The sequence below is a fragment of the Telmatherina bonti genome (assembly GCF_933228915.1).
Source record: "Telmatherina bonti genome assembly, chromosome: 20".
Classification (NCBI taxonomy): Eukaryota; Metazoa; Chordata; class Actinopteri; order Atheriniformes; family Telmatherinidae; genus Telmatherina; species Telmatherina bonti.
The window spans coordinates 5,793,187-5,815,727 of record NC_136618.1 but is presented as its reverse complement, the minus strand read 5'-3'; the positions used below and the strand labels follow the sequence as shown (position 1 = coordinate 5,815,727).

At 48.5% G+C, this 22,541-nt stretch overlaps 3 protein-coding genes across 7 annotated transcripts in view; 2 read left to right on the top strand and 1 right to left on the bottom strand.

Annotated features, from left to right (window-relative positions):
- Positions 1-6,660, top strand: part of ccny (cyclin Y) — a gene marked incomplete at its 5' end in the record, with an annotated part of 30,253 nt that extends 23,593 nt beyond the window's left edge. For all 5 annotated transcript variants that reach the window (XM_079260176.1, XM_079260178.1, XM_079260179.1 and 2 more), the window contains 2 exons: positions 4,956-5,118; positions 5,399-6,660. In XM_079260176.1, the coding sequence (XP_079116302.1) occupies positions 4,956-5,118; positions 5,399-5,515 (280 nt within the window). In that variant the 3' untranslated portion in view covers positions 5,516-6,660. The remainder of the gene's footprint in view (positions 1-4,955; positions 5,119-5,398) is intronic.
- A 4,405-nt stretch (positions 6,661-11,065) lies between these two features.
- gjd4 (gap junction protein delta 4) lies at positions 11,066-13,796 on the top strand (the record flags this gene model as incomplete). The annotated part of the gene is made up of 2 exons (XM_079259580.1): positions 11,066-11,129; positions 12,676-13,796. The coding sequence occupies 2 exons, from the start codon at positions 11,066-11,068 to the stop codon at positions 13,794-13,796; spliced, it is 1,185 nt and encodes a 394-aa protein (XP_079115706.1).
- Positions 13,797-20,229: 6,433 nt separating this feature from the next.
- LOC306770630 (frizzled-8-like) lies at positions 20,230-22,202 on the bottom strand. The gene has a single exon (XM_079259518.1). The coding sequence runs from the start codon at positions 22,071-22,073 to the stop codon at positions 20,331-20,333; it is 1,743 nt and encodes a 580-aa protein (XP_079115644.1). The 5' UTR covers positions 22,074-22,202; the 3' UTR covers positions 20,230-20,330.
- Positions 22,203-22,541: the final 339 nt, after the last annotated feature.

Below are 22,541 nucleotides of genomic sequence, written 5' to 3'. Positions count from 1 at the left end.
CTGACGGAGGACATCATCCCGCTGGCTGCAGGGCGGTCTGACGGAGGACATCATCCCGCTGGCTGCAGGGCGGTCTGACGGAGGACATCATCCCGCTGGCTGCAGGGCGGTCTGACGGAGGACATCATCACCGCTGGCTGCAGGGCGGTCTGACGGAGGACATCATCCCGCTGGCTGCAGGGCGGTCTGACGGAGGACATAATCCCGCTGGCTGCAGGGCGGTCTGACGGAGGACATCATCCCGCTGGCTGCAGGGCGGTCTGACGGAGGACATCATCCCGCTGGCTGCAGGGCGGTCTGACGGTGGACATCATCCCGCTGGCTGCAGGGCGGTCTGACGGTGGACATCATCCCGCTGGCTGCAGGGCGGTCTGACGGAGGACATCATCCCCGCTGGCTGCAGGGCGGTCTGACGGTGGACATCATCCCGCTGGCTGCAGGGCGGTCTGACGGAGGACATCATCCCGCTGGCTGCAGGGCGGTCTGACGGTGGACATCATCCCGCTGGCTGCAGGGCGGTCTGACGGTGGACATCATCCCGCTGGCTGCAGGGCGGTCTGACGGAGGACATCATCCCGCTGGCTGCAGGGCGGTCTGACGGAGGACATCATCCCGCTGGCTGCAGGGCGGTCTGACGGAGGACATCATCCCGCTGGCTGCAGGGCGGTCTGACGGAGGACATCATCCCGCTGGCTGCAGGGCGGTCTGACGGTGGACATCATCCCGCTGGCTGCAGGGCGGTCTGACGGAGGACATCATCCCGCTGGCTGCAGGGCGGTCTGACGGAGGACATCATCCCGCTGGCTGCAGGGCGGTCTGACGGTGGACATCATCCCGCTGGCTGCAGGGCGGTCTGACGGTGGACATCATCCCGCTGGCTGCAGGGCGGTCTGACGGAGGACATCATCCCGCTGGCTGCAGGGCGGTCTGACGGAGGACATCATCCCGCTGGCTGCAGGGCGGTCTGACGGAGGACATCATCCCGCTGGCTGCAGGGCGGTCTGACGGTGGACATCAATCCGCTGGCTGCAGGGCGGTCTGACGGAGGACATCATCCCGCTGGCTGCAGGGCGGTCTGACGGAGGACATCATCCCGCTGGCTGCAGGGCGGTCTGACGGTGGACATCATCCCGCTGGCTGCAGGGCGGTCTGACGGAGGACATCATCCCGCTGGCTGCAGGGCGGTCTGACGGAGGACATCATCCCGCTGGCTGCAGGGCGGTCTGACGGTGGACATCATCCCGCTGGCTGCAGGGCGGTCTGACGGAGGACATCATCCCGCTGGCTGCAGGGCGGTCTGACGGTGGACATCATCCCGCTGGCTGCAGGGCGGTCTGACGGAGGACATCATCCCGCTGGCTGCAGGGCGGTCTGACGGAGGACATCATCCCGCTGGCTGCAGGGCGGTCTGACGGTGGACATCATCCCGCTGGCTGCAGGGCGGTCTGACGGAGGACATCATCCCGCTGGCTGCAGGGCGGTCTGACGGAGGACATCAATCCGCTGGCTGCAGGGCGGTCTGACGGTGGACATCATCCCGCTGGCTGCAGGGCGGTCTGACGGAGGACATCAATCCGCTGGCTGCAGGGCGGTCTGACGGAGGACATCATCCCGCTGGCTGCAGGGCGGTCTGACGGTGGACATCATCCCGCTGGCTGCAGGGCGGTCTGACGGAGGACATCATCCCGCTGGCTGCAGGGCGGTCTGACGGAGGACATCATCCCGCTGGCTGCAGGGCGGTCTGACGGAGGACATCATCCCGCTGGCTGCAGGGCGGTCTGACGGTGGACATCATCCCGCTGGCTGCAGGGCGGTCTGACGGAGGACATCATCCCGCTGGCTGCAGGGCGGTCTGACGGAGGACATCATCCCGCTGGCTGCAGGGCGGTCTGACGGAGGACATCATCCCGCTGGCTGCAGGGCGGTCTGACGGTGGACATCATCCCGCTGGCTGCAGGGCGGTCTGACGGAGGACATCATCCCGCTGGCTGCAGGGCGGTCTGACGGAGGACATCATCCCGCTGGCTGCAGGGCGGTCTGACGGTGGACATCATCCCGCTGGCTGCAGGGCGGTCTGACGGAGGACATCATCCCGCTGGCTGCAGGGCGGTCTGACGGTGGACATCATCCCGCTGGCTGCAGGGCGGTCTGACGGTGGACATCATCCCGCTGGCTGCAGGGCGGTCTGACGGAGGACATCATCCCGCTGGCTGCAGGGCGGTCTGACGGAGGACATCATCCCGCTGGCTGCAGGGCGGTCTGACGGAGGACATCATCCCGCTGGCTGCAGGGCGGTCTGACGGAGGACATCATCCCGCTGGCTGCAGGGCGGTCTGACGGTGGACATCATCCCGCTGGCTGCAGGGCGGTCTGACGGAGGACATCATCCCGCTGGCTGCAGGGCGGTCTGACGGAGGACATCATCCCGCTGGCTGCAGGGCGGTCTGACGGTGGACATCATCCCGCTGGCTGCAGGGCGGTCTGACGGTGGACATCATCCCGCTGGCTGCAGGGCGGTCTGACGGAGGACATCATCCCGCTGGCTGCAGGGCGGTCTGACGGAGGACATCATCCCGCTGGCTGCAGGGCGGTCTGACGGTGGACATCATCCCGCTGGCTGCAGGGCGGTCTGACGGAGGACATCATCCCGCTGGCTGCAGGGCGGTCTGACGGAGGACATCAATCCGCTGGCTGCAGGGCGGTCTGACGGTGGACATCATCCCGCTGGCTGCAGGGCGGTCTGACGGAGGACATCAATCCGCTGGCTGCAGGGCGGTCTGACGGAGGACATCATCCCGCTGGCTGCAGGGCGGTCTGACGGAGGACATCATCCCGCTGGCTGCAGGGCGGTCTGACGGAGGACATCATCCCGCTGGCTGCAGGGCGGTCTGACGGAGGACATCATCCCGCTGGCTGCAGGGCGGTCTGACGGAGGACATCATCCCGCTGGCTGCAGGGCGGTCTGACGGAGGACATCATCCCGCTGGCTGCAGGGCGGTCTGACGGTGGACATCATCCCGCTGGCTGCAGGGCGGTCTGACGGAGGACATCAATCCGCTGGCTGCAGGGCGGTCTGACGGTGGACATCATCCCGCTGGCTGCAGGGCGGTCTGACGGAGGACATCAATCCGCTGGCTGCAGGGCGGTCTGACGGTGGACATCATCCCGCTGGCTGCAGGGCGGTCTGACGGAGGACATCAATCCGCTGGCTGCAGGGCGGTCTGACGGAGGACATCAGACCATGTTAGTTAATTAGTCGTTAGTGTAAATTATTAGATAAGTTTGGTTTTACGGATGCTGCTGATGGAATAAACTCTGAGACGTTAGGACACCGTGCCTGGAAGGGCTGGACGGCTGCTGGTGCGCTCTCCGCTTGTCTCCAGGAAGTCTGGAAACCCTCCAGATAACCTCCGTCTGCATCTGGAGTTCCCAACAAGCAGAGACGCTCCAGTCCTGAACCAGAACTGGGTTAAATGAAAACCCTTCAGCATGCCGGGTTTTACTATAAGGTTGGAAAATCAGCTGGTGGGAAAACAGTCCTGGATGCTACGTGGCTGGAAACGCCTTGGGAACGTCGCCGGGATCAGCCGGAGGAGGAACGTGTTGCTTCTGCAGCACCTCTGATCTTTCATACATCGCTGCCCTGATGGGTCTATTCTAGTCTCCAGGCCTTTGTGGAGCAAGATCCACCTGTTCAGGCCTCCATGTGTGGAGCACAGCGCCCCATGACCTGATATTAACCCTTAAAACGCCGCTACATCCTGGAGCCGGATTTTTTTCTACCATCATCAGAGAGCTCAAACTGACGGTAACGTCCAATCAGGAGCAGCCAAAGATCAACAAGTGATGAGAAAAGCAGGAAAATAATGATCCTCTATGGCTGGAATAAAGCCAAGAAGACGTTTGGGATGCAGCTGAGGTGGAGGTGCTGCAGTGAGGACAGCAGGTAGATAGTAGCAGGAAGACGTGGAGATGAGTCTTTATGCTGCTTTATCTGTTTATACATTCATTTTACATCATTTTAGCCTCATAATCTGAAAACATCACGTCTCTATGGAAACATCATGTCTGCATGGAAACATCACGTCTCTATGGAAACATCATGTCTGCATGGAAACATTATGTCTCTATGGAAACATCACGTCTGCATGGAAACATCACGTCTGCATGGAAACGTCATGTCTGCATGGAAACGTCACGTCTGCATGGAAACATCATGTCTGCATGGAAACGTCACGTCTGCATGGAAACATCATGTCTGCATGGAAACATCACGTCTGCATGGAAACGTCACGTCTGCATGGAAACATCACGTCTGCATGGAAACGTCACGTCTGCATGGAAACATCATGTCTGCATGGAAACATCACGTCTGCATGGAAACATCATGTCTGCATGGAAACATCACGTCTGCATGGAAACATCATGTCTGCATGGAAACATCACGTCTGCATGGAAACGTCACGTCTGCATGGAAACATCACGTCTGCATGGAAACATCACGTCTGCATGGAAACATCATGTCTGCATGGAAACATCACGTCTGCATGGAAACGTCACATCCTTATCCTGACTGGGATTAAACCAGCTTCAGATTATTCATATGGAGTCTGGGAGTTTAAAACAACAGCAGGGATGTCAGGAGGAATCTCTGAATTGGAGGTGGGCACAACGTCTAAATTTAGCTGGAGTGTGTGAGGAACAAAAGACAGAAGGCTGAGGTGGAGTGTGACATGAATCCGTCTGGCCTGAAGAGAAGCAGATGAAAGCTGCTGTCATCACCGAGCTGCTCGCTGCAAGGCGATGCAGGACAACGTGGGATCTTCCTGCTCGGAGCTCCGTCCTTCCCTTCAGACTCCTGTCTGCTGGAAGAACTGAGACGTGACTCAGACCTTCTGGTTTCTATGATTCTTCACTGATTTGCTCATTTTTCCATGTTTTCTTTCTGCTTCCAGGAATGAGCTGGAGCGTCAGTTCCTGGAGCTGCTGCAGTTCAACATCAACGTGCCGTCCAGCGTTTATGCCAAGTATTACTTTGACCTGCGTTCCCTGGCCGAGGCCAACAACCTCAGCTTCCCCTTGGAGCCCCTCAGCAGGGACAAGGCTCAGAAACTGGAGGTGAGAGCTGCTGTGATGTGGTCCAGCATGGTGGAATCTGCGAGGTCTTCCCTGAAAGAGACGTTCTCTGGATGGGAGCAGATGTTTCCTTTCAGCCCACGCCATCGGCTCCAAGTCGTGTTAAAGTTACAGGGTTAAACAGGGAGCCGGTTGGTCGTCTCGTGTTGGGAAAACCAGCAATGTTTCAGGCCTGAGATTACCATCGATGAATGTTTTCCCTCCCCCAGCTGGACAGGATGTAGGAGTGGAGAACCGTTCTAATCTTTGCTTCTCCTTTCAGGCCATCTCCCGCTTGTGTGATGACAAGTATAAGGACTTAAAGAAGCTGGCCAAGAAGCGGTCGGTGAGTGCCGACAACCTGGCGGTGGTGCGGTGGTGTCCTGCCATCATTTCCTAACCCTGGCCAACCTGAACCGGGTCCGACCAGGTGCTCCACCTGGGGAACACGCTGCATCCGTCTCTGGCTGCTGTACATAGACGTCCCTGCTGACGGAGCTGAGCCCCACCGAACGGAGGACCTCATTCCTTCATGTTTATCGCTCCTCAGCCGAAGCGTGACGTCGTCGTTTTTCAGCTGATCTGCAGTTTTTCATCCGGTGTTTTCTGTTCTTTTACATTTCCATCCGAATGGACAGAAAAACTCCAAAGTTCGGATTCATTTTGCTGCATATCACCAACTCATCCTTCATCTTCATAAACCTACCGATCATTCATTGACCAGTTGCCTGAAGGCGTCCGGAGAGAGCTGACTGGGAGCGGGAATACATCCTGGACGAGCCAGATAAAGCAATATTCCTCCATCGCTTCGTTGCTGCGACGCAACGAGATGAAGGACGTCTGGAACCGATGCGAGACGTACTGTAGAGCTGCTGTTGTGCTTCAGTCACTGCCGTTGTTCTGACCTGTGGTGCCTGTAAAAAGCAACTCAAACCCCCTCCTTCTTTCCAGCGGAGGAGCCAAACATTTCTTTTTCCTTCTTTACATTTTGTATGGATCTTCCAGCTCAAGATGAGATAGCACAAACAAAAAGCCACTATCCACACGACCCTCCGGGTTCGGTTTTGTTAGGCGTGAACGGGACCAAACAAGAGAAAAAGCACTGAGCAACGACTGCAACGCCCCTGACAGATTGTATTTGCTTTTCTAAACGGTGATTGTACAGTGTAAATACAACTCCAGTGTGAAAATCTGTCGACTGAAGTCACTCTGTAAAAACAGGAAAATACGAGAACCACAAAGATGTTGGAATATTTATATAAAACGAGTTTTTATGAGGTGAATTTATCTGATAAACTGAGTGAAGATGAAGGTGACATATGGAGATTTCAATGGGAAAAACCACTTCAGATTTGTTTTTCTTAATATTCTTCTACTGTAGAAATTGAAGTTTTTGATGTAAATTCTTTATATAAAATATAAATGATGCAAAACGATTCAGGCTTGTTTAATGATTTTTAAAATGTTTCTGTGACCACACTGCCGAATTCCTTTTTTAATTTATTTTTCATTTAAATAATGAAGCTCATTCCTTCTGATGGCCCAAAACCAACCAAAAAGAAGTAGTCATTCACATAAGTCAGAAAAATGACTGTTAATAAATAATGATTATTTTAAAGCTTTATAGTTTCCTATTTGCCTTCAGTTCATTGTTCATGTTATTTTAATCCATTTTACTATTGATTGTCGTAGCACACAGATATTTTCCTGTTTTCCAGTTATTCTGTTAATGAAATGTTAATTATGGCTGAACTTTTTCAGTTTGTTGTACAGAATCTGGAATAAAAGTAATATTACATTTGTTGTTCAGTGGGTTTTGTCATAAAATAAATGCGAGCTGAAGCTACATAGACATATCTAACAGATAACACTAGCTAGCTGGGTAGTTAGCTTAATTTCAGCTAGCAGTACCCTCTAGCTAACAATGCTTTTACTGCTTGTAGGACGAACCCACTCACTGATCTACTAAAACTATTATAAATTGACTTATCAGATTCTTACTAAACAAAGAACCATGTAAACATTTGTCTGTTTCTGTTAAATATTAGTGTAAGCTGCATAGTTGTGGCTAAAGCTAATATTTACTTTAGAAGCTACTTTCTGGCAAACTATACATGACAGCCAGCTAAACAATCATAAATTGACTAATTTGAATTACATTTTATTTAACAAAAAACCATATCACTATCAGGTTTTTGTTGTAAAATACATGTTAAAGTCATATGGACACAACTGAAGCTAATATTCTTTCTAAGCTAATACCACTAACTATGCGGCTAAGAATGTGCAAAAGCTAGCAAAGACATCTTTGCTAGCTTTAATGCTATATCAGCTACATATTTAGCATATTGTCTGTCTGCATCTCTAGCTTCAAGGACTTGCCTTGCTAACAGGACAATCCACAAAGTACTATGTTGTACTATGCTGTAAAACTGACTAAATTTTTGTATTCCCACGTTGAACCTGATTAATCTTTGACTTTTGTTCTAAAAGTAATGTTAGTGAACGCTAAATGGATCGGGCTGTTTTAAAAGCTGTTACCAGCGCTAGTTAGTAAAATTAGCATCTAGTGATAACTGTGTTAGAGGTTGTAAAGATGCTAACTATGCAGCTGTCATAGTTAAAGTTGCTACTAATTTCTAATCATAATTACTATCTAGTCAACTAGCTGCAGCACTAGCTTAAATAACCCGTCTTGCTAGCACGACGATGCACTTAATAAATATGTGTAAACAATTAAAAATTTAAATTTTACAATTGATTTTTATTTTCCAAGTAACTTGAAAGAAACTAAAGTATTTTTAGAACAATCTTTAAGGGGAAGGCTTACAAAGTTGCATATTGAACCGACAAGATTATGTACTTTTAATTATTAAAGCTTTGACTCATTTGATAACCTTGAACTGTGTTTTGGTAACAACAGTTGTGGATATAAATCAGATCTTTTCACAAAGACTCTTCTCTCAGAGCAAAAGTGGGAAATAAAAGCTCTTCCTCAAACCAGTTTGTTGGTTTACACTCTGCTTCTTTTAACATATCGTCGTGGTTGTTTGCCTTATGATCAACTGGACTCTTGTTCCAACGCCACAACATTTTAAATATGGCGCCATAATCTTAAAATGTTTTTATTCAGATAAAGAAAGTCAATAAAAGATTCAACTTCCAATGCGGTATCATTTAACTGGGCTTTTTCTGCATTTCTTTGACAGACTCCATGATTTAAGTCCCTTTTGTTGACAAACTGCTGTAAAATGAGTGAATGAAGTGAGGAGAAACAGAACTGTAAACAGTCATGAAGGGCTGTGCTGTTAAACATGCTTAGGTTTGGCCTACTACCACATGACATATGAAGAGTTGTTTCCTTGGAAAAAGACGTGTTTTATTGGGGTTTGAATGATAAAAGTATCTTTAGGCAAGTTGGAGTTGTAAGAATGTAATGCTATTTATTTATATGGTGTGTGTGTGCACACAGTCCAGCATGGTGTCAGCACCCAAACATGAGCACTGATATGTTGTCAACTGTCTGAAGGTGGGAAATGTTCTCTAACAGGGCTTGTGGTGATTTGTATGGCTCCTCGGTGTGTCGCAGCCTTGTGCACTGAACTCTACCTCTGCATAGAGATTACTGTTTTATTTTTCTCTCCTTAATGTTTGCATTTGATGACTTCAGCTTTTACCATAATAATCATGCTAATGTCAGTCAACCGCTGTAGCTGTGACTGTATTTCATTGTTCTGTTTTTATTTTAATTTCCAACAAGTTTTCACTTTGTTTCCTTTTCATTGGGTCCATCCTTAGTTCTTGTTCTCGGTTTGCCAAACTGTATGTTTCTAACTATGACTTCCATGCGTTCATTTCTCTGCTGAGGCAACGTTTAGAAAAAAAACCTGTGCAGGAATTAAAATTTAAAGCTGAGCAATAAACCCAGTGTCTTTATCTTTTCTTTGGTTTTATTCAACATAAAAAATCATGTTGCCTTAATCAGGCCCCTCCAGGTGTCACCGTCGTCCATGTGAGCAACGACGTCCCCAGAAGGAGCGGTGTGGATATGGCTGATGCTAATATTTATATAAAAGCTAATTCCAGTGACAGACACAAACTCCATCTTTAAATATGGAATCACGGAGTCCTCTGTAAATTAAGTTACCTGTGGAAAATAGGGGCACTTTATCATTTCAAGCAAACTAGCTAGCATGATCGTTAGCTTCGTTTCAGCTAGCTTCACTCTATTTTGTAAGATTTTTTTTCTTGCTAGTGGGGCGAGGCAAACCTACTTGTGTTGTAAAGTAAATTAACTAATTTTAATCACATTTTTATTCATAAAACACCTGAAAAACACTTTGCCTTTGTTGTAAAGTTAATGTATGGACGTGGCAGAAACTAATATTTATTTTAAAAACTAAAAGCACTGCTATGCTCATTTTGAGCTAGCGTAGTTAGAGTCTACAGTAACCTAGCCATTATGATTAGCAAAGAGGCTAACTACGTCACTAGCAGATGCTAATTATGAAGCTAGTAAAATTAGCTTCTTCACTAGCTGTAATGCTAGAGGTTGCTTATTATTTAAATGTATTTATAACCATATTTGTCTGCATGAACAGATTGTTTTTCACCCTGTTTCATAATTTCATACAACACTGACTGAACTTTGCAAACTTGTTTTTTAGTTGAAGCCTGACGGTATCCACTCAAATCTCATTTTTCCAAAATTTTGTTTGGATTTGATCCAAATCTTCACAGAATTTTCCCAATATGATGTTTAACCTTAATTCTAAATGTTCTTTGCAGGATTTTTCTATGAATTCATAGACAAAAACTAATTACAACTGTATTTTTTGTTTTGAGCAAAGATGACTTCATTATTTTTATTTTTTGTATATTTGTGACTAAATCTGTGTTATGACACTGAGTTCAGTTTTATTGGTTTAAAGCAGTGTTTTTCAACTTTTTTTGAGCCAAGCCACTTTTTCTCACAGAAAAATCACAAGGCACACCACAAAAAATGTTTTTTTTGTTTTTTTTTTAAAGTCCATATTAATAATATAAAGTCCATCTTGTCAAAGCCTCTAGAAATCAGATAAACACAAGAAGATGGAATTTTATTATCTTTCACGGGGCTTGCTTGGATGAACACAGAGCTGCTTTTTAGACCAATTAGGTGAAATTGGGTAATTTCCCAGGGCACACTAGTGTGCCACGGCACAGTGGTTGAAAAACAGTGGTCTAAACTGACTACATGGCTTTTTGGTCCTCACATAGACTTCTGCCTACCAACAATTAACTATATTTTCATTCTGTACTGGAAGCACGGGGCTCTGAAATAAATCCTCTTACCCATAAACTGGCTTCAGCTGAGGGAAAAGACCATTTATAACCTACTTAAATTTCATGAGGGGAAATCCACCATCTGCATTCCTGCATGTTATCTTGGTTGATCAGTGGAAGACGCAGGAGAAAGTCTGTCTGAGATTTTTAACCTGAGCACCGTCATACTCAAAGAAGTGATGCAAAAATGTTGAGAATGAGTCAGCTTGAGGGCTCGTTCCTCTCCTGGAAGGACCACCGGCAGCACGAAAATATCTCTGCAATGCAAGGCCAGCGGCATACTTTTGGAAGTGTGTTAAGAATAGACCTACAATGGAGCACGCTCCGTCTTCTGTTGTCTGAGGACAGACAGTTGTCTGCAGGGGACTGAGGAAGAGGTGACACCGCAAGTTTGTTTAACTTCACTCCGTTGTTCAGAAACTTGATTTTCACAGACTAGAACTGCCTGGAAGGACTGGGTCTGTAGGAGGGTGTCTGACTTGCCCAGCGTCCACCTGAAGGTTGGGATTGGAAGACAAGGTGACCCCTGGTTAGATCCGGAGTGAATGTTGGCTGAAGGGTCCTACCCGGTAGCCAGCAACGACAGGACTCTGGAGGATTTTGGAGGGCCTCCAGGACAGCAAACATGGTGGGATCAAGTACCTCAGAGGTCCTTTTCATCTCCATCAATCACAGCATCACTCTGATGGGTGAGTTCATGTCACTGCCTGGATTTACATCTTATTACAGGCCAGTATCCCAAAGAGTCAGGAGACCGTAAAATGTAAATCCACCCAGGATGAAATCATTTCCAGGTCTCATGAAGACATATTTTATTCTCAGCAGAAGATAAACAGCTGGTCTGATGCAGGATGTGGTTCAGCATGGTGAGATCTAAGTTTGCAGGTTCATACTGGCTGGAAAGATGTGGATTTTTTTTTTACCTGTATCTCTTTTCCACAGTGGTGTGTTACAGACGGTGCAGAGCACCAAGACCAAATCATAACTTCCTCCTGGATTTTCACTGGTTTTTATTTGTTAATATACAACCTTGATGTCATGAAAGTTGTCTTGGTGTGAAATATGAACAAAAATCATCCGGTCACGTTTCATCCCAGCAGAATATAAACAGCATGTCTGGTGCAGGATGTGGTTCAGCGTGGTCCTGCTGGACCAGTTCTCCTGTTCCACCATCAGGATGTGGTTCAGCGTGGTCCTGCTGGACCAGTTCTCCTGTTCCACCATCAGGATGTGGTCCAGCGTGGTCCTGCTGGACCAGTTCTCCTGTTCCACCATCAGGATGTGGTCCAACATGGTTCTGCTGGACCAGTTCTCCTGTTCCACCATCAGGATGTGGTCCAGCGTGGTCCTGCTGGACCAGTTCTCCTGTCCCACCATCAGGATGTGGTCCAGCATGGTGGAAGGTCTTCCCTGAAAGAGACGTTGTCTGGATGGGAGCAGATGTTTCAGCATTGATGGAGCTTCCCAGATGTGGAAGCTGCCCACGCCATCGGCACTAATGCAACCCCATCCCATCAGAGATGCAGGCTGATAACAAGCTGGATGCTCCCTCTCCTCTTTAGTCTGCAGGACACGCCGTCCATGCTGTCCACAAACTATTCCACATCTTCATCCAGGTTTCCACTCAGAACATTTTAAATGAGCTTTGGTCCAGAGAAGACGGCGTGTTTCTGGATCCTCTTCACATATGATGGAGCTTTAACCTGCAGGTGTGGATTTCAGCCTGAACTGGGTTCACACTGGTTTCTGGAAGCTTCCTGAGTCCATGCACTGGTTTCCAGTAGAGAATCATGTTATAATGCAGAACATCACCAGCATCCAGCCTGGTCCCAGCATACAGAGATTCCTTCTAATTGTCATCCTCTGTAGTTGGTGGAGCTTCAAAGCCTTTTCTCTCATCATTAGATCCAGTTTGTCTCGGTTTAGTGAAGCTCTATCCAACCCAGTCATGTTACTGACGAGTTACCAGTTATCCTGATTAGTTGCTTTTCCAGCCTTTAGTTCGTCCCGTTGCAGATGTTTACAGATGTGTCTCAGTTTAATCATCTGCGATGTTGTTTATCTTCTGCTGGGAAGCAAAAATGAGCTGGTGAGATGTGGAAATGGTTAAATTCTGCCTTTAACAGCGTTTAGCAACCTAAAGTTACTGGCTGTGTAGAAACAGGAACATATCTTGTTCTGAGCATTAAAAGGATTTCAGGGTGCTAACTGACCCAACTCAAACCGTTTTTCCAGGCAAGGTGTGGCTCATTGTGATGGTCTTCCTGCGCATCCTGATGCTGCTGTTTGCTGGATTTCCTCTCTACCAGGACGAGCAGGACAGGTTTGTGTGCAACACCATCCAGCCCGGCTGTGCCAACACCTGCTACGACCTCTTCTCTCCCATTTCCCTCTTCCGTTTCTGGCTGCTGCAGCTCATCACCGTCTGCCTTCCCTACATCGTCTTTGTCATCTACGTGGTGCATAAGGTGTCCTCCTCCCTGTCGGTGGAGCAAAGCCGCTTCCAGCGGTTCAGAGTCGGCCGGGAGATGCTGCCTCCGCTGGGCGAGCAGCACGCCGGGATGCTGAGCTTCTCTGGAGCTTACGTCCTCCATCTGCTCTGCAGGACCCTGCTGGAAGCTGGCTTCGGGGCAGCTCACTACTACCTGTTTGGCTTCTACATACCCCGGAGGTTTCTGTGCCAGCACGCGCCCTGCACCACCCAGGTGGACTGCTACGTCTCCAGACCCACCGAGAAGACGGTGATGCTGAACTTCATGCTCGGCATGGCCGCCTTGTCCCTTTTGCTCAACATCCTGGACTTCGTCTGCGCCGTGAAACGCACGCTGAGGCAGAAGAGCAGGAGGAAGATGATGGAGGAGCAGATGCTTGAGGAGGAGCAGTGTTTCCTGCCGGCTGGGGCGGACCTGGCCTCCGCTCCTCAGGATCTACAGGAACCTGCTGGAAAACCTGGCAGCTTCAGGAAACATGGTGGTGGGGGGACAGCTGATTTAAGCCAGGAGCCCCCCCTCCTGGAGAGATGCTCTCCGGGGGCTCCGGGCTGCAACAGCAACGGGAACAACGCTTACTCCACCTCCCAGGAGGAGGCGCTGGAGAAGCATGGCAGCGAGGTGGCGCTCTGCCCCCAGGAGCTCGGAGGAAGTCCGAGGTCCATCCGGGTCAGCAAACGCAGCAGGCTCAGACCTCCACCCCCCCCCAGACGGGCCCTCGGGTTTCCCTCTGCAGCCCCGGTGGGGGAGGCATGCTCAGCAGCGGGGGTCTGCACCAGGAGGGGGGGTCGGTACACGCTGGTAGAGCTGAGCGGTCCCGGACAAACCAGTGAAGATGGGCAGGAGAAGAGATCAGAGTGGGTGTAACTGCAGGCGGTTTGGCACCAGAAAGGGAACAACTAGAGACACAATGTGGCTTTTATCCCCACTTCCTCTGTGAACGGAGCTCCTACCTGTCCTGCATCAGAAAGCAGGTCTAAACCCAGAAACAGGCTGGTCTTCCAGCACATCCCAGGAAAACCTTCATGCAGAAGAACCAGAGAAACGGGAGGATTAAAGCAAACAAACAGAAATAAAACAGGAAAAGCTACAGAGTAACAACATACAGGATCAGACACATGCAGTAAATATGTTCAGGAAGAGAAAGAAAACAAACTTCTGGTTAAAAGATGCGACGAACAGAAGAGTTTCGGGTCTGACTGAGCAGTCAGTCGTTTGTTCTGGTCTCAGCAGCAGATAAACGTTCATCTGGAACACAAACTGGATCTCAGACGTTTCATACGGCGTCAGCAGATCCCAGCAGAAGGCAGGGGTGCACGTACATGCACACGCATGCACGTACAGCAGCAACACTCCACCAGTAGGTCTGTAGTCACCTGTTCAACAGCTGCAAACAAATAGAGTTTGTTTCCAAATGAAAGACTAAATCTGTGGTTCTGAACGGCTGTGATGGAGCAACTGGCCACCTGTCCAGGTGTTCCTGTCACACACTGGTTACTGGGATGGATCCAGCTTCCTGCCACCCTGAACTGGACTAAACGCTTTGGGAAATGGATGACGGATGTTCGCTGGTGAGGCAGGAACGTAGAGCCGAGCTGCTGGGAACATGTAGATCAGCAGTGTCCAGCTCCAGTCCTCCAGGTATCCGGCTGGTTCTTGTTGTTTTTCTCCACCAAGATTGGATCCAGGAGGTGTGTTGGAGCATGGAGACAACAAAAACCTGCAGGAAACTGGCCCTCGAGGACTGGAGTCTCACACCTGTGATGTAGATGCTGAACGATAGCAGAGGTGGAGCTAGACTTTTATAGGTGTGGGGGGGGGACGGCCCGGGGGGGACAGAGTGATAAGAAAACGGTTGTTTTTCTGTCCAACTTTGCTGTAAGAGCTGCATCACATCAGAGGAATAAAACATCTTTCTGTTATAATCTGGATCAGCAGCGAGTTGAGAAAGGTCCACGGTGGTTTTAGTGGCATGTGGATCCTGATTTTTCAGTAGCGGATCAGTTCTGGGAACCTGGATCCTTATGTTGGAGGAGGTAGGGCTACTGGGCCGGGATCTGTCTGCTTACTGGATATGTTCCTCCACATGTTCCTGCTGTAGCTACATTAAAACCAACTTGCATCCTTGCTAGCTACCTGTTTAAACTAAATCATGTAGTGTGAGCTTGTTCAGCGCTAAGCTAGTCGTTTAGCATTGTTACAGCTTGTTTTCAGATCCAGTGTGAAAATCTTGATGAACTGAGTTTATCTTTGGTCCATAAATACTCTCACTGAAATCTAAACACAACATGACTTCCCCTGTCAGCATAGAACTAGATTAGCACCGCTACCTAGCTTCATGCTAACGGCAGGCAGGACAGTGTCAAATCCATAGACCGTATAAGAAAGATGGACGGAGCCTTCGGCGGTTAAAAGTGAAGCCGATGCGGAAGTGTATAAAAATGCAGTTCAGAGCAAATCCCCATAGACTCCCATGTTAAAAAGACCAACTTCACAGCAGAAATAAACATCTTTACAGTGAGAATGAACATGTTTACAGCAGGAATAAACATGTTTACAGCAGAAATAAACATGTTTACAGCAGGAATAAACATGTTTACAGCAGAAATGAACATGTTTACAGCAGAAATGAACATGTTTAAAGCAGAAATAAACATGTTTACAGCAGAAATAAACATGTTTACAGTCTGGTACAAAAATCCATTTTAGGTTTAATAGGTCAGGTTTACCTTCATGACAACTGTGGGGGGAGTGAATTTTTTTCTAACTCGCCCGTTTAAAAGTAATTTAATCTCGAGTTCGGCATATTTAGGGGTGTGTCCTTTTGATTGACAGGTACCCGATCTCCTGCTTCAAGTCAGAAGAACGTAGAACAACCGCGGTTTTTAGCCGGTTAACAACGTGACTTAGCTTTAGCCCGCTTACCTCCGTTAGCTGGTTAGCTCCTGTTATCTCCGGGTTAGCTCGGTTAGCTCTTAGCTACAGAAAGCTCGGAGTTCGCATGATGTCAATCATCCACCATGACGCTCATAGCCCCCCTATCAGCTCCACCTCTTTGCCCATATTTGTATTTTCCGGGTGAGACGACACGCATGTTCCTGCCAAGATGGTGATGGTAGGAACCGCCCACCGAGCTTCAGTTCAGCTCTTCAGAAACCTACGGGTGACGTCACGGAGGCTCCGCCCATCTTTTTATATACAGTCTGTGGTCAAAACATCTTCCAGAAATGTGAATAAACATGTCGAGAGTTTTTAAAGGAAGCTGCTTTAAAATTTACTTCAAACTGGTGTAGTGATACTGGTTTTACTGGTGATACTGGTTTTACTGGTGATCCATGTTTCTGTCCTCCTATTCCAGGACCTGCTGATCCCCAGAGGCAGCAGCTGGGATGATCTGGTTTTGCCCCCCCAGGGGTCCGGCAGTAGTGCCTGGGGGTACTCCAGAGCCACCTATGTGTCAGTCCAGCTGCAGTTATGACTGCTAACGCGTAGTTCCTGTCTTTCCGTTCAAACCAGTTCAGAACCAGATTCCCAACAGGATTCCTGTTCGTCTGACAGGATGTGACAGGAAAACCAGACTTGCGAGGACGCAGCCGACCGCACAGCCGCGAGTGCCCTTGAGCAACAGAACAACATCTAAAAGAGTGCAGCCCACCTGCTTCCTTGATATTGGTTTAACCCCTCCTCCACCAACCCTCTGTCAGACCCCCCCCCACGGTGACTTTACATCCTACCAGAGTGGACCAACTGCGCCTGCTTTGTGTGTTTGGGTCAGTAGGTCAACGTGGACCAGATCGGCCCCCGGCCCGGTGTCAGAGACTCGGGCTGAAATGTCTGGACGGGAATCTGACACTGGATCACAAAGTAATTACCCCCCCCCCCCCCCCCCCCCCCCCCCAGAGGGGCTCAGTATTTATGGAGGCAGCTTGTCACTCTATTTCAGGGCCTTGTGGAGCTCAGGAACCTGAACCCCCCCCCTCCCCGGAAACAGAGCTGAGTGCTGCAGGACATCTGAGCTTGGCCTGGGGGGGGCTTTGCTTTCGCCTCGATCAAAGCAGAGATGCCCCGGCGTGGACCTGGAACTCGTGTCCGTCACGCCGTCTGTCTGAAACCGAGGCCGGCTTTTTAACCTGAGGACTGATTCACGCAACGTGTGGAAGTCCCACCATAAATCAGAGCCTCTGAACGTGTCACGGTGTGGCTGATTCCTCTTCATCTTCTTCTCTTGTGGTCTGTTTGAAGACGACAACAGCTCAGGGATGATTCACATCTCCCAACCTTTAAACCTCCAGCAAGCCCTGAAATTATGTCATCAAAGCTACAAGTTGGCTTCCAAATAAATCAGGACTCAACAGAACGGGAGTCTGATCAGCTCACATTTTATTTCCAGTGGAAAATAAACAAGATATCAGATGAAGAAACTGGGACATTTTATCCTTTCATGTAAAACCTGAAGCAGCAAAACGTCTGTAAACAGCTCCAACAGGAGCAACAAAAGGAATCTCTGTACGCTGTTTTATTCTCTTTTCACCAGAATTTCATAAGAAACACATGATTTTATGCAGAGTTGTTGTTTAATCTCTGGTATTTCAGTATTTATGTATCAGGCAACATGGAAGATGTGGAACATTGTGGTTATTTTTCACCTGCAGAGTGAAGTTCTGCTGCCCTCTAGCGACCAACCCTGTAAACTGCTGCTGGTGGGATTTATTTTCCTCCTGAACAGCAGATTTCTGTCACTCTGAAGTAAAATAATTTCTTGTGCCTTTCTATAATAAATGACCCTGTAACTGATTAAATCATAATTTTTTCAGAACATACAGCAACATGTATGTACGTACTAATGTGTGATTGTATCCACGAGTTTCCATGTGTCTACGCTTTGCTTTGGAACATCCACATCCTGCATCTCCACTCAGATCACAGTGTGAACAACAATAATATAATATAATATAATATAATATAATATAATATAATATAATATAATATAATATAATATAATATAATATAATATAATATATTATAATACAATGCAATGCAATGTAATGTATTGTAATATAATATAATATAATATAATATAATATAATATAATATAATATAATATAATATAATATAATATAATATAATGCAATGTAATATAATGTAATGTAATATAATATAATATAAAATAAAATAATCTAATCTAATCTAATATAATATAACGTAATTGAATATAATGTCATATAATATAATATAATATAATGTTATATAATATAATATAATATAATGTCATATAATATAATATAATATAATGTTATATAATATAATATAATATAATGTCATATAATATAATATAATATAATATAATATAATATAATGTCATGTAATATAGTATAATATAATATAATATAATATAATATAATATAATATAATATAATATAATATAATATAATATAATATAATATAATATAATGTCATGTAATATAGTATAATATAATATAATATAATATAATACAATATAATATAATATAATATATATATATATATATATATATATATATATATATATATATATATATATATATATATACTCACACACACACACACATATATATATATATGTGTGTGTGTGTGTGAGAATAAGAAGATTACTTCTATTATTTCTCCACATTTCTTTTGTTGTTTGTTTTACTTTTTCCTCTGTTTCTGACGTGTTTTATAGATAAAATATGATTTATTTTTAGCGGGACAGTTCCCATCTGGTCAGATTTGATTCATAATTAAAGTTCAGCGTTTTTAATGAAATTCCTTTCCAGTTTCAGCGTTTAATAGCGTAAATCTGGAAGCTTTCAATCTCACAGAAGCAAAATGCTAAAACACTTTTAAATAAATAAAAAATAATCGATTCAGTTTTCCGATAATAGGATTATTTTAAATGATCAGATTTCTCAGTCAGTTAAAAAAAACAAAACAGAACTATATTATGGTTTTGTAATAACATCAACCAACCAACATATTTTGTCTGTTTTTCTGAATTATCTTGATATTTTTAAAAAATAGAATTAATTTGAATCAAACAAAAGGAAAACAGCAGATTTTTATGAAAAATTAATAAATTTACTCATTAATTCCGGAAAAACTGGTTTATTTCCAGTTTTTGGCAAATCAACTTCAATAATAAAAATTTCTGAATTATATTCTGATCAATCGGTTGATAAAATTTCCCTCCATCTGATGACGTCAACGGAAGGTTTTGGGACAAAGTGTGACGTCATATGGAGCTGCGCTTCGCCGCTTTCACCGCTAGATGGCGACACGTCAGTTGTTGTTGTAAACAACAGAAAAACAAGCTGAAAACAAACAACAAACATTCCAGGATTTTGCCAGCAGCGAACATCTTAATAATCTGCGACTTAAAGCAAAAATAAACCTGAAATAACCACAAAATGATCATTAATAAGGAGATCTGAGCAGTAAATGATGATGATGATGGTGTGTATGTGTGTGTGTACGGGGGGGGGGGGGGGGGTGTCCTGTCAGGCTCCAGCTTCCATGTATATCATCTTATCTGGATGCATCGGGTTAATTGGGAGCAGAGCAGATACATTAGTAGCAGAAATGCCTCCATGTGAGATCATGTGAAGAGACCACCTGCAGGGCTTTCACTGCAGCTTCAACATCACTCATGTCAAGTCCTCTGCACCCGCTGACACAGCCAGAGCCCAGGCAAGAACATGGGTCCTTTCAGGCTCCGCAGGAAAAAAAAGCCAAGATGCAGGGGCTCTGACATCCCCCTGAAAGAGCAGGGGCGGGGGTCCTAAACGCTGTGGATGGCAGGACGTCCATCAGAGCATCCAATGGGACATTTAGGAACTTTGGCACATCAGACAGGCGCTGCTAACACACACCACCTTTATTCCTGGCTGCTAAAAGAAAGAAAGATCAAAGTTTGTGGAGATGAAAAGGTTCCTGCATGTCCTCCCCCTTTCCTCCCCCCTCTCCATTCAGCCTCTCCCTCTTTTACTACATGAAGAAAAGCTCCGGTGGAGAGGATTTTAACAATCATGGAGATACTCAAACTCGACCCCTGCCTCTAATTACCCCCCCCCCCCCCCAAGACACTCCACAGCGGGACAAAGCTGCACATTTATCAGCTGTTTTATTGTCAAAATAATTCAGATTTTCTCCGCGGAGTGAGACATCTACACTTTGTACAAATTTACACTTTCTTATAAAGTTTTTCTGTTATTTACAAGTTTTTACAGAAGTTTGGTATAAATACATAAAAAACAAGAACAAGTAAACATGGGGGGGGGGGGGTAGTAAGGCTTCATGGAGACCCGGGAGCGCGAGTCTTCATCAGTGTGTGTGTTTATCAAACTGCCTCGCGAGCCAGTCCCCCCTCAGACCTGCCCCCCCCAGTCAGACCTGGGACAGCGGCATCTGCTTGGGGCAGGACACCGAGCTGGCCGTCCCGGACCTCCACGTCAGCCCCGTGCTGACGTCACTGTACGTGGAGCCGCTCGTGCCCTTGCTCCCCCAGCAGCACCGCGTGCAGAAAGTCCTCCAGGACTCCACGGTCTTCCCGGACCAGATCCACACCCCGGACGTGATGCCCACCAGGAGGCACATGAAGTACTTGAGCATGAAGACGGCATAGTCCGGAGTCCTGCGGTCCCGGTCCAGCACGCAGCTGGCGCACGTGCGCGTGACCTCCCAGCTCTGCCGGTTGTGCTGCTCGTAGAAGTAACACGCCACGATGATGGTGGCGGGAACCGTGTAGAGCACCGTGAACACCCCGATCCGGACCATCAGCTTCTCCAGCTGGTCCGTCTTGGTTCCGCCCTGCTTGATGACGCTGCGGATCCGGAACAGCGACACGAACCCGGCCAGGAGGAACATGGTTCCGATGAACAGGTAGGTGACCAGGGGCGCGAGCACGAAGCCGCGCAGGGTGTCCAGGTTCTGGTTCCCCACGTAGCAGATGCCGGCCACCGAGTCACCGTCCACGGAGCTGAGCGCGAGCACGGCGATGGCCTTGATGCTGGGGATGAGCCACGCGGCCAGGTGGAAGTAGTGCGCGTAGCTCGCGATGGCCTCGTTGCCCCACTTCATCCCCGCCGCGAGGAACCAGGTGAGGGACAGGATGACCCACCAGATGGAGCTGGACATCCCGAACAGGTAGATGAGCAGGAAGACCAGCGTGCACAGCGCGGGCCCGGTCGTCTCGTAGTGGACGTGCTCCAGCTCCAGCTCGCGGCTGCACGCGACCTGCTCGTGCCCCGCGACCAGCCGGACGATGTAGCCCACGGACACGAACATGTAGCACGCGGACAGGAAGATGATGGGCCGCTCCGGGTACTTGAAGCGCTCCATGTCGATGAGGAAGGTGGCCACGGTGGCGAAGGTGGACACGAAGCACAGCACGGACCACAGCCCGATCCAGAACGCCGTGAACGCGCGCTCGTCGTGCGTAAAGTAGGGGTTGTGGCACGGCATGGCGCAGTTGGTGACCTGGCCCGTCCGGACCCGGTTGTAGAGCGGGTGTCGGTCCGTGGTGACCGGGACCATGGGCTCCAGACAACGGCAGCCCGGCTCGCAGGGCGCGGCGGGCGGCCTGGACTGGACCGAACCGGGTCTCGCGGGCTTGCTTCTGGGCGGGCTGGACCCCCTGCTGGGGTGCAAGGTGGGTTTGGACAGAACCGGGGACGCCGTGGTGGAGTCGGTTCTGTTGTAGTCCATGCACAGCGTGTCCGGGTTGCCCTGGACCGGCAGCAGGTCGCACCTCATCCGGTCCGGCCACGGGAAGCCGTACTGCCTCATGAGGGGCGCGCAGCCCGCACGCGCCCGCTCACACACGCTCCGGCACGGCGGAAGCGGCTTCTTGTAGTCCTCCAGGCAGATCGGGGTGTACATGCTGCAGAGGAAGAACTTCAGGTCCGGGGAGCACTGGATCTCCACCAGAGGCCAGAACTGGTGCACCTCCAGTCCCGCCTCGTCCTGCGTGTCGTGGTTGAACTGGTTGGGCATGTAGGTGTAGTTGTAGCCGATCCCCTTGCAGAGGGGCACGGCGATCTCCTGGCAGCTGATCTCCTTGGCGGTGGTGCTGCTGGATCTGGGCAGGACGGCCACCGACAGGAGCAAGTAGACCCCGAACAGGTCCATGGTGTCCGGCGTGTCGCTGCGGGGACACGAGCCGACAGAGAGCCTCCGGTCCGGTTAGAGGCTGCGCCGCCAGCCCATCGCGCCTCGCGGGGCTCTTCCACGGAGTTGCACGCGACGTGCAAGCCGTGTTTCCGCTGAGCTGAGGAGGACAGGGATCAGGCTTCAGGGCGGCGAGCAGCAGTCAAGATGGCTGAGAGGAGAATTCAGCTTATTGTGGAGGCTGCTCCGACCCTCACGCAGCTGAATAAAACATAAAGCCCACGCGCGACAGTCCGGTTCATCCACACAGTGAAAAAAGAAAACAAAAAGCACGAGGCTGTTTTATCCCTTCAAAACACAGAAAGACCACATCCAGGCGGTTTGACCCTCTCCGGTCCCGGTTCCCACAGAAATCCTCCTCCTCCGCTGAACGCTGCGATTTTATACTGCAGGCGGGTTGGGCACGCCCCCGCCCGCGCTGCTCCAATC